At 42.8% G+C, this 12418-nt stretch overlaps 1 protein-coding gene across 1 annotated transcript; it reads right to left on the minus strand.

The window, feature by feature from the left end:
* Positions 1-326: 326 nt before the first annotated feature.
* Positions 327-10304, minus strand: LOC122546570 (hsp90 co-chaperone Cdc37-like 1). Its single transcript, XM_043685259.1, has 3 exons — positions 10022-10304; positions 1246-1527; positions 327-442 (listed from the first exon to the last, which is right to left on the minus strand). The coding sequence occupies exons 1-3, from the start codon at positions 10208-10210 to the stop codon at positions 344-346; spliced, it is 570 nt and encodes a 189-aa protein (XP_043541194.1). The 5' UTR covers positions 10211-10304; the 3' UTR covers positions 327-343.
* Between the last annotated feature and the right edge of the window lie 2114 nt (positions 10305-12418).

A 12418-nucleotide genomic window follows, 5' to 3' on the forward strand; every position in this document is an offset into this window, starting at 1 on the left:
TCATGTTGCGGCTGTATAGGATTTTTGGAATATTGCGTGCAATTCTGGTCTCCTTCCCATCGGAAAGATGTTGTGAAACTCAAAAGGGTTCAGAAAAGATTTACAAGGATGTTGCCAGGGTTGGAGGATGTGAGCTATAGGGAGGGGTTGAATAGGCTGGGGCTGTTTTCCCTGGAGCGTCGGAGGCTGAGGGGTGACCTTATAGAGATTTATAAAATCATGAAGGGCATGGATAGGATAAATAGACAAGGTCTTTTCCCTGGAGTGGGGCAGTCCAGAACTAGAGGGCATATGTTTTAGGTAAGAGGGGAAAGATAACTCACTTCAACAAGTAGAGAGTTGTTTACTTACCAAAGTGCCTGATCTGCTGGTGATATCTCTGTACAAAAGTTACATTTTTCCCATCTTCCTCTATTTCTTTAGATTTTTTATTGATCATACTCTGTAAAAAGAACAAATGGAGAAAGAAAATAAAACCTTTAGAAGTTCAGCAATTAAAAATATGACACCAACTCTACCCCAATGAACAAATACAAGTTTGATTATTGGAGACAAAGACACTGCAAATAATGAGACAGTACAGAAGAACTCAAGAACAATAAACAGTCATGAGGAACTGGAAATTCCTAAATTCTTCTGGATATAGTTTTCACCTCCCATTCATGTTCCCAAAGGGTGGATGCAACATTGAGGGACAAAGGGGCTGTACTGCGCTGTAATTTTCTATGTTCTATGAAAGATGAGGGTCATATTAACAGACACAGGAACGAGTCTGTGATTAGAAACTACCCCGTTAATGAGAGATTGCTTTGCTCCAACAGTTCATAATTCATTTAAAAAGTCAATACCTCCAATGATGCAGCATTCTCTCAGAAGCAGTCTAGATTGTCAGCCAGGCTTTTAGGTACAAAACTACATATACCAACTGTTGGCAGAATAATTCCGATTGTGCAGTGATCTCCTGTCTGTTTTGATCTTAGATACTCAAGTCACAAAACTGATTTGATTTTAGAAAAATCAAATGCCTTTTACTGTTCCAGAGTTTTAATTAACAACACTGACAGAAAGTCTACCTTGAATTGCAGAATCAGTAATACTTCAACTTTTGATTTGCAGCTTCATAGTTTATAAAAAAAAAGAAATAAAGATATTAGGTGCAAGCTCGCAAGCTGCGACGGAGGGCTTTGAATTCAAATTTTAGCAATATAATCATGTTGCTCTAAGAGTTGCAAATATATACTATACCTTATTAAAACCTTCCCTACTGTTTGTATCAATGTTCCATGAACTTAGCCTCTCATTCCAGGTCAGCTCTTCCTCCTTTTGCCTCCACTCCTCTTCTTTTTGCTTCAGCTCCCAGAATTCAACCTGTGCTTTGGCCCGTTCTTGTTCCAAAGACTCAGAATTGTGCAGTTCCAAATCACAAAGTCTCTGTTGAGCTTCAGCGAGCTGCCAGCCACATTCCATTGTCTTCTTCACCAATTCCTGTTGCATGTGAAAAACACTATCTACTCCACCCATGTGAACCTAGGAATACATATGCATCAGATTAACAAGCATCAAAAGACCGCAAATTATTTAAACTGAAGGATCATATATACAATTTGCAGGATGGAACATAGAAATGTTTGACCCACCATATCTTGCCAACTCAAAAACAATCTCAGGATGTTAAGCAGTTAATTAAATACTTATGAAATGTAGTCACTGCAGCAACTTTTCACTGAAGATCCTACAAACAGCAATAATAACTATTTATGATATTAGTCAAAGGACACCAAGGAAATGGTGCTAACAACCTGGCTTGAACACCTACTTTCACCACGTAGCACGGATCCTTTTATGCCTACAGGAGTGGAAGACAGAGCCTCATTTTATCTTCTTATCCAAGAGAAGACAATTTCAAAACTTTATGGCTTCGCCATCAATGCTGCACTGAAATGCCATCTCTTTCCACATTCTGTTAGTGCCTCTAAAAGAGGATAGCACACGTAACTTTTATAGTTAATCTTGTGAACATCAAGGCACCCAAGTCATGGCAACCGTATTTCTGCAGTCACTGTACAGCCATCAGACCCCACAGTTAGAAACATCGCTTTAGGAGTATGCCATTCAGCCCTCAAGCCTGTTCTGCCATTCCACTGGATCATGGCTTATCTGCAACTTTACTCCCTATCCCTTAATACTATGACCTAAGAAAAATCAATTGTTCTATCATCCATAAATTTTGGGGGAAGAGAAGGAACTTTATGATTTTTATCACAATGCAAAAATATACTTCCTGAATTTGCTCCCAAGTAGCTTAACTTCAATTACTCCTTAATCTGCATTGCCCCAGTGGAAGGTGATTTTCTACGTTTCAGTTACTTTTGGTTGGTTTGGGGAGGGGACGCTGTTGCAGCAAGAGGCAGTAAACTGATTAAGAGTAGATTAGAGTAGATTAGATTAGATTACTGAGTGTGGAAACAGACCCTTCGGCCCAACAAGTCCACACCAACCTTCCGAACCCAGACCCATTCCCTACATTTACCCCTTCACCTAACACTACAGGCAATTTAGCATGGCCAATTCACCAGGCACTTCAATGTCTAACATTTCATAATCAGAAATCAGATCAAGCAGTCAGTTTACATGTAACATAATGCATATCATGCTGATGTCACTGATGCACTGCGCTGCATGTCTGGACCTCATTTTTAGGTGGAAATAAAAAGTAATCTCATATTCCTTTAAATACAGATTACATACACGACAAACTTTTAAAAATTCATCATGGTACATGGGCGTTGCTGGCTGGGCCAGCATTTATTGCCTGCCCCTAGATGCCTTTGAGAAAACTGTGGTGAGCTGCCTTCTTGAACCACTGAAGTCCACCTGCTGTGGGTTGACCCACAATGCTATTGGCGAAGCAATTCCAGGACTTTGACCCATAAGGAGTTAGGGAGACAAAAAGTGCAGTCACAGTCGAGTTGACAGTCCTTTGCAAGCTAAGTTGAATAAAATGCTGAATTGGGTTATACGTTGATCCAAAACCAAGAGCAGCAGAATGTCAGGATAAAAAAGCAGCCTGGCATTGGAAGACAGAGCACAAGGATTGGCAGTAGGCCATGTTACAAGTAAATATTCAATTTAATCTGATGACTTAAAATAGATCATATTAGTTAAAAACATGAGAAGTAAGTCGATTAAAAACCAAGAACTTCAATTAATAAAGTTTGATAAAGATGGCATTTCATTGTCATAACTGCAGCAGTAGGGATGTTCCTGATTAGAACACATCTGCCGTGTCTGCACGACAAAAAACTTCCAGCTCTGAGCTGTTTTTAGAAAGAAAATATCAAATGCCATGCTTGCACATGAACCAGAAATTTAACATACAACGACAGCAACACATGAGGAATGCAAATGAAGGTTTGCATAAAGCTTTGTAGCTTAAGTGTCGATTGCCATAGTTGTGAGTATGTTTGCTGAGCTGGGAAGTTGATTTGCAGATGTTTCGTTCCCTGTCTCGGTGACATTTTCAGTGCTTTGGAGCCTTCCACAAACCCAACCCAAACTCTGGATCAGATACATGGATGACACTTCCGTTATTGTTAAGAGAACAGAAATCGAGAACACACACCGGATTATCAACATCAACATCAGATTTACGAGAGGAGGAAACCAACAATCAACTCCCATTCCTGGATGTGATGATAGAAAGAACACAGAACGGTGGATGAAACACAAGTGCACAGAAAAGTCACACACACACACGACCAGATCCCAAACTACAACAACCACCACCTAAACACACATAAGAGAAGCTACATTAGGACCCTGTTCAAAAGGGCGATAACACACTGCAGCACTCCTGACCTCTGAACACCTCTACAGAGTCTTCACCAAAAATGATTATCCCTGCAACTTCATCCGCACATGCCTAACAGACAAACAACATGACGAGGACATGCCACAACCTAACTCACTAGCCATGCTACCTTACATAAAAAACTCCTCGGAACTGACAACCAGACAGCAACTCACCCGAACAAAAGACCCTGTACTCATCATGTGCAAGACAAACATAATTTATTAGATTCCATGTAAAGACTGCATGGAACATTACATAGGGCAAACAGACAGGAAATTAGCAATCCGCATCCATGAACACCAACTAGCTACTAAATGCTATCTCTAGTAGCCATATACACAGATGACGAGGACCACACAATGATCATAGGAAAAGCTAAACACAGTTGGAGAATTTCTAGAAGCATGGCACTCATCCACGAACTCCATCAACAAACACAGACCTAGACCCAATATACTGGCCACTACAACGAACTACAGGAACAGAACCAAATAAATTCTAGAAGACACAGTACAGCAGTGCTTCACAGGAGGCTCTAAAGCATTGAAGATGTCACCTGGACAGGGGACAAAATATCTGAAAATCAACTTCCTAGCTCAGCGAACATACCCACAACTGCAGCAGGAATGCAAATCAATGGTGATTTTATGGCAAATGATTGGACTGTGGCAAAAAAACCATTGCAATATCACATTGCTTTGGTGAGGCCATACTGCAAGTTTTAGTCTTGGTACACAACAAAGCATAGGCTTTTGTTGACCCAGAATGCAATGAAGGTTCACTATAATTATTCCAGATATTGAGAGGATTATGCCATGATGAAAATAGGCCCGCTCCTTGACATTGTGGAATAAATGGTGATCACATTGAAACACAAGTTTCTGAGAGGGCTTGACAAGGCAGATGTCATAGAGATAAGGATGTTTCCCCCAAATCAAATTTGTAGGAGGATATATGATTTTCATTTTCTGAAACTTGAAACTTAAATGGAATTTGGACTGCTGAAACTGAAATATGGCACAGCGGCTCAGTGGTTAGCACTGCTGCCTCACAGCGCCAGGGACACAGGTTCAATTCCACCTTCAGGCAATTGTCTGTGTGGAATTTGCACATTGTCTGCATGGGCTTCCTCCGGGTGTTCGAGTTTCCTCCCACAGTCCAAAGATGTGCAGGTGAGGTGGATTGGCCACACTAACTTTGCCCATGGTGTCCAAGGATATGCAGACTAGGTGGATTGGCCAATGGAAATGAAGAGCAGGGCAGGCCAAGGGTGTCTTATTGAGATGCTCTTCAGAGGATCATTGTGGACTCAAAGAGCCAAGTGATCCGAGTACCCAGATAGTCGTTTACAATTAAAACTGAAGCGCTGGAAATTGTTGGGTTCTGTCGGACAATGTTGCTTTTTCAAAGCAAAAACTGAGGTTGAGACCAAACAGCACCAAGAATCTTTCCAGTTCAGGAAACTCTGTCTGGCAACAACTCTGATTGGTTGGATTGTTGTGATAAGAAGTTTTAAGTGCCAAGAACAGCAGAGACTGAAAAATCACCCACGGCCAGCAGGCAGATGGCAACACCCTCTCTTAATCTCTCCCAGAAGGATTAAAAGAAAGAATTTATGAAAGAAAAGATCCAAGTTCACCCAATCCACTACTGAATCAAGGAACACCACTGGTCAGACAACAGCATGGTATCATTTTGCAAATCAAGAGGACTGAGGGGAAAAAAATGACTTCCCACTTCAGACTGTATTTGTGATCTGTGGAATTTTATTTATTCTGTCTTTATTTCATTCCACCCATGGCATGTACGTTAAAGCAATTCATCCCTCTTAAACGGTAAGTTTGGGTTTTGAAAGGGTATAGTTTAAGTTGCACAAACTAGAAATCTGTTTTTTACTGTCACTGTTAAGGTTAAATATTAACAGGTATTTTTATGGTTATGGAGGATACCCGGTGTAATGTGTTTTTATCCCGGGAAGCAGGCAATCAGGCAAATTGGGATCTTTTATACACATCTTATTGGACATAATTATTGATGCTTTATTCTCACTGAAGTCACAAAATGACTCTAAAATTAGGAATCTTAGTCTGACTACATCAGCCATTTGGGAGTGTTACAAATCTATGGAATTCTCTATCCCAGGCAGCTGTGGATTCACAAACCTTTATTGTATTTGAAACTGCAATCAATAAATTTTTGGCTACTAAAGGCATGAAAGGATATGTGTATTGCACAGAAATTACAGTTGAAGGTGACACTTGGCCACAATCTGAAGTGACAGAATACATTCAAAGGGTTATAGGTTCTCAAAAAGCATTTTTTTGGCTTGAATTTTAACAACATTCCAAGCAGAAGTGGGGAAATATCCATAATTTAATATTTCAGGACCAATCCATCACATTTGCTGTGAGAGTGAGCATGCAGAGGTGGTGCTGATCTGGATATAGTTGGCTTACTAAACCAGTTTGGGAGCTCTTTTTAAGAATTAAAACCATGGCGTTTGATTGGGATCAGTAAACTACATGGACATGGAACAAAAACAGAACACTGGAGAAACTCAGCAGGTCTGGCAGTAATCTGCAGAGAGGGAAAAACAGAGACATCAGTGACCCTTCTTCAGAACACGTTCCATCGAAGGGTCACTGGACTCAAAGTTAACTGTTTTTCTCTCTACAAATGCTACCAAACAGGCTGTGTTTCTCCAGCACACTTATTTTGTTTCAGATGATTTCCAGCATTCACAGTTCTATCTATATCTTTACGAGGATATGAAAGTCAGATTTCCCTTACTTAAAGTACTGGAAAGTTTCACAACAAAGTCCATCTTCATGCCAGTTAAAAAAAAAACGTTGCCCAGCTTAAGTCCACTTTCCAGATATTGCTCTACCCTGTGGATCATGACATCTTGGGTTTCTACCTCTCACACCCTTTCAGGCAGCGAGTTCAAAACCCCCACCACTCTCAATGAAACAATTATTTGTCAAGTCCTCTCTCATCTTCCATAGCCAAGGATTATTGACTTGTTTGCAAACAGGTGCAAATCCTTTATCCAGACCACTCAGTTTTCTTTTACATCTGACTTAAATATCCCCTCAGCCTCCTGCTCCAAAGAAAGCAACTCAGCCGAGCAATTTTTCTCTCTGTTAAAATTTTCCAATCCTGGCTTCATTCTCATGAATCGCTACTGCATCCTCTTGAGTCATCGCATCCTTGCTGTGGCAGTGACATAACTGTACACAGTGCTCCAACAGCAGTCCAAATACCATTTTGGATCAATGCTTCCTAAATATTTACCCCCATTATGATCCAAATTTGAGGCTTGGAAACTATTGTGACCCCTCATTAAGGTTAGGAAGAGGGGGGACAAAGATGGGAGCTGTGATTGGAGTACTGCTGGTAGCTGTTATAACTTGGTCAGGCCTCACTGGGCATTTCTGCATCACAGCTTGAGTCCAAAACTTCAGCAGAGGACCTACTTGCAGTCTCAATCCCCAATCTGGAAAGCACTGTTCTATACAGTTCTATCAACCTCCAGGCTCATACTGTATGCCACAATCAATAAAGGAAACCCGCACTATGCCATGTTATTTACTTATGCTGGTACCTTCAGGAACCTGCAGGAAAGCACTCCCAAGATCCTTCTAACCTTCACATCTGACTAATTATTGTATATTCTTTGGCCTTACTGCCCTCCCCAGATGCATTACACTGCTGCTTCAGACTAAAATTTAATTGACCACTTTTCTACCCCACCTAAATTGTCCGCCTACATCTTGCTGCAGTCTACTCTTTTTTAAGAATCAAAACTATGCTGTTTGACTGGAGTCTGTCACATAGATATGGGATAGAAACAGTGCACACAAAATACAGCAAGTCTGGCAGCATCTGCCGAGAGAAAGAAGAGTTAATGTTTTCAGTGACTCCTCCTCAGGATCTGTCAGGTTGCTGCCAGACCTACGGAGTTTCTCCAGCACTGATTTTCTTTCAGATTTCCAGCATCTGCAGTTCTTCGCTTTTTTGCCTCTCTCTCTCTCTCTCCAACCATGCAGTTAATTTTAAATCATCTGCAAACATCTAAAATCATGTCCCCAATATTTTGGCCTACACTGATATTTATATCTGAACTCATGGTTTCCCCAAATTATTGTCCATTATGCTACACCTACACTGTACAAGTTGAGAACTGTATTTAAATACTGGGCTGACCTTCCTTTGTTTCTATGTTTTCATTTTCAGAATAATAATTGGGAAACCTATTGTTCGCCTCTCCAAGTGAAAGGTATGGCCAGTATGGTTCAACCTTCTGTTTTATTATGGTTGTGAACCTTCCAGCTCAGCAAGCAAACCTACATTCAGAAAATCAACCTGAGCTACACATTTTCTCAAAACTCGCTATGGTTGTTAATATTCTAAAATCAAGGGAAATAAACCAAGTTGATGCCCTCAAAGCAAAGCATTGACCTCTCTCAGTCTTTATTTAATTTCAAAGAATTTGCTCCCAAGCCCAAAATTTCCCAAGGTTGGTGTCCAAAATGTAATTTCAGTAGGCATTTTTGTGGTTATTATTCTGACCGATGCTTTGTATTTCTTCTGTTAATTTAAGTTGGATAACTGGCCATGATCAAGAGTCTTCCCTAAGCAGATATTCAAACATTTTCAGGAAGGCGTACCATTTCACTTTTACTATTCGATGCAAACAATAAAGAGGTTGGAGCCAGTTCAATAGAGCTGACCATTCTTCATTCCATCACTCCAACCCTCCCCCCACCATCTCCAATAAATTAAATAGTAAATCTAGCCTTTACTTAAAAAAAACACATCCTCATTTTCATTACAAGACAAACTTCTGCTGTTTTCAAGTTTCAATCAAGCCCAAAGGGTTAAAGGAGCAGCACTTTGAAAGCTTGCGATTCCAAATTAACCTGTTTGACTATAACCTTGTGTCTAGGTTAGAGTGGTGCTGGAAAAGCACAGCAGTTCAGGCAGCATCCGAGGAGCAGTAACATCGATGTTTCAAGCAAAAGCCTTTCCTGATGAAGGGCTTTTGCCCGAAACGTCGATTTTACTGCTCCTCGGATACTGCCTGAACTGCTGCGCTTTTCCAGCACCACTCTAATCTAGATTCTGGTTTCCAGCATCTGCAGCATTGTTTTTACCTAGTTGATTATAACCTTGAGTCATGTGACTTCTAACTTTGTCCACCCCGGTCCAACACTGGCACTTCCACATTATCATTCCCAACATCACCGCAGTGTGGTGGTCTACATACTTCACAAAGTGTTTTTTTCATTATTTGGATTCCTCAATTTTACCCATATATTCTATGTTTTCTGATCCAACATCTTTTTCTAATGTGGTCACTCAGTTCAAGGTCAATGAGGGATGGGCAGTGATATGCACATTCCAAGAAAAAAAAAGTGAGGGGAAACATCCTCCACATCAAAAATTATCTCAGGTAATATTTCATGAAATATGAACAAGACCTGCAGTCATTAACAGATGCATTCTAACACCATGCTGTCAGCTCTGCTTAAACAACAAGCCATCTAATTCCTTCTCTATTACTCACCCACCCTGCATAGTTCTCCACATAACTGCTGGATCAAAACTCCTGGATATTAGTTTTTTTAAAAAAATACCAACAGCAGGACTCTGGCTGTGGCCAGCCAGCTCAAGAGCCAGTTAAACATTAGTTTAAGCCTCCCTCTTAACTCCAATTTAAGCATCTTGCAAGGATATTTGTTCCAGCCCTAATCAGGGACAATCCATGAATCAGCGTTTCACTCTACTGTATCACTTTCAGGCCACACATTCACTTGTGTTATCATCCAACTTCTACATTTATTAACGAATGGAAGTAAAGGATGTTTCAGGCTCTGATCTTTACTGTTTTTCTCCTGGTAGCTCCTGAATCTCTACGTAATCCTGACCTTTAAAACAAAAACCCTACAGTTCTACGGGAAGCTTTGCGATTCTTTGTCCACGGTTTTCAACAACTTCTGGCTGGGGAACGCGTTCACAGGGAAGAGGGGCATCAGTGGAGGTTGACCAGGGGGTAATCTGACAGCTGGGGTGGTGGGTGGCGGTGAAGAGGGGGGTTGCAGGTCAGGGACGGGCCGTGTCGTGCTGGAAGGTGAATGACCAGCTCCTGGTGAAGAAGGGCAGTACCTGACTCGGACACGCCATGCTGGGGAGGGGTTTATGTCGCGGTCCTTCTTCCTCCTTCTCCTCCTCTTCTTCTTCTTCCTCCTCCTCTTCCTCCTCCTCGTCCTCTTCTTCTTCTTCGTCGTCGTCGTCTGAAGTGGCTGCGGGAAAGCCAGGCCGGTAATCCTCCATCATCATCATCATCAACATCATGGAGGCCCGGGCCTGGGCTCGATGTAACAAAGCGGCCGGGGACACGTGATCGGAGCGGCCATGTAGTCACATGACCGCCCTGCCCCCGCGCGCCTGCGCAGTGGCACCCAACTGTATCCAGCTGCTCTCAGAGATACAATGATGTAGAGGACTGGGGTGGACAAAGTTAAAAATCAAGAGTGTGCTGACGGAACACACTTTCTGACTATAAATTCTGTGTCCTATGATCCTGCTCCACTAGCTACCTAACGAAGGAGCAGTGCTCCAAAAGCTATTAGTTCCAAATAAACCCTTTGGACTATAACCTGGTGTTCTAGATTAGAGTGGTGCTGGAAAAGCACAGCAGGTCAGGCAGCATCGGAGGAGCAGGAAAATCGACGTTTCGGTCAAACGCCCTTCATCAGAAATGAGGAACACCAGATTATAGTCAAGGAGGTAAAAACAAGGACTGCAGATGCTGGAGACCAGATTCTAGATTAGAGTGGTGCAGGAAAAGCACAGGAATATCTCGGCACCCTGCCTGTATTCCTGATGAAGGGCTTTTGCCTGAAACATCGATTTTTCTACTCCTTGGATGCTGCATGAACTGCTGTGCTTTTTCAGCATCACTCTAATCTAGAATCTGGTCTCCAGCATCTGCAGTCCTTGTTTTTACCTAGTTGACTATAACCTGGTGTTCCTCATTCCTGATGAAGGGCTTTTGACCGAAATGTCAATTTTCCTGCTCCTCGGATGCTGCCTGACCTGCTGTGCTTTTCCAGCACCACTCTAATCTAAACTCTGATCCCCAGCATCTGAAGTCCTCACTTTTGCTTGTAACCTGGTGTTGTGTGATGTTTAACTTTGCGAAAGTGAGGACTGCAGATGCTGGCGATTAGAATCGAGAGGGTGGTGCTGGAAAAGCACAGCCGGTCAGGCAGCATCCCAGGAGCAGGAGAGTCGACGTTTCAGGCTTAAGATCTTCATCAGGAATGGTGGAGGGGGTGCTCGTAACTGGGAATGCAATGGGTAGATGAAGATGGAGGTCAGACAGGAGTTTGGAGTGGACAGGTGGGAAGAAAGATGGACAGGTAGGACAGTTCAAGAGGGCGGTGCCGAGTTGGAAGATTGGATCTGGGATAAGTGGGGGTGGGCGGGTAAGGAAATGAGGAAACTGATGAAATCTACATTGATCCTGTATGATTGAAGAGTCCCAAGGCAGAAGATAAGACGTTCTTCCTCCAGGCCTAGAGTATGGCGGTGGAGGAGTCCCAGTACTTGCATGTCTTTGGTAGAGGCGGAGCGGGAGTTAAATTGTTTGGCCATAGGACGGTGAGGTTGTTCAGTGTGTGTGTACCAGAGATGTTCTCTGAAACATTCCACAAGTTGGCATCCTGTCTCCCCAATGTAGTGGAGACCCTGTTGAGAGCAATGGACACAGGAGATGATGTGAGGAAGTACAGGCAAATTTCTGTTGGATGTGGAAGGATTCTTGGAGGCCTTGAAAGGAGTTGAGGGGTGAGGTGTCTGATCAGGTCTTGCACATCTTGCAGTGGCAAGGGAAGGTGCTGGGAGTGGAGGGTAGGTTGGTGCGGAGTGTGGACCTAACAAGAGAGTCACTGAGGGAATGGTTTCTATAGAATGCAGACAGGGTGGGGAGGGAAATATATCCCTGTGGTGTGGTCTGTTTGTAGGTGGTGAAAGTGGTGGAAGATGATGTGATGTATCTGGAGGTTGGTGGGATGGAAGGTGAGGACCAGGAGGGGTCTGTCTTTGTTGCAATTGGAGGGGTGGGGTTCAAGGGCGGAGATGCAGAAGTGGAGGAGATGCACTAGAGGGCATCATCGACCACATGGGAGGGGAAATTGCAGTCCTTGATGAAGGAAGCCACCTGTCATATTCTATGGTGGAAGTGGTCATCCTGAGAGCAGATGCAGTGGAGGCAGCAGAATTGTGAGTAAGGGATAGCGTTTTTACAGAAGGCAGGGTTCTGTGATGGAATTGGTCCTCCGGGGTTCTATGGTGGAAGCAAGTCCTGGGCTGCCTCCACCGCCACCCAATGCTTGGAGGAAGAACACCTCATCTTCCGCCTTGGGACCCACCAACCACATGGGATCAATGTGGATTTCACAAACTTCTTCATTTCCCTCCCACCTTATCTCAGAGCCACTCCACCGCCACCCAATGCTTGGTGGAAGAATACCTCATCTTCCGCCTTGGGACCCACCA

Source organism: Chiloscyllium plagiosum, unplaced genomic scaffold (assembly GCF_004010195.1).
Source record: "Chiloscyllium plagiosum isolate BGI_BamShark_2017 unplaced genomic scaffold, ASM401019v2 scaf_13982, whole genome shotgun sequence".
NCBI classification, from domain to species: domain Eukaryota; kingdom Metazoa; phylum Chordata; class Chondrichthyes; order Orectolobiformes; family Hemiscylliidae; genus Chiloscyllium; species Chiloscyllium plagiosum.

Coding starts and splice junctions, on each gene's coding strand:
- LOC122546570 (XM_043685259.1), bottom strand. CDS start 10,210: ATGATGTTGATGATGATGATGATGGAGGATTACCGGCCTGGCTTTCCC. Junction 1,528..10,021: donor GCATGGCGTGTCCGAGTCAG/GTACTGCCCTTC, acceptor ATGTATTCCTAG/GTTCACATGGGTGGAGTAGA. Junction 443..1,245: donor GTAGGGAAGGTTTTAATAAG/GTATAGTATATA, acceptor TTCTTTTTACAG/AGTATGATCAATAAAAAATC.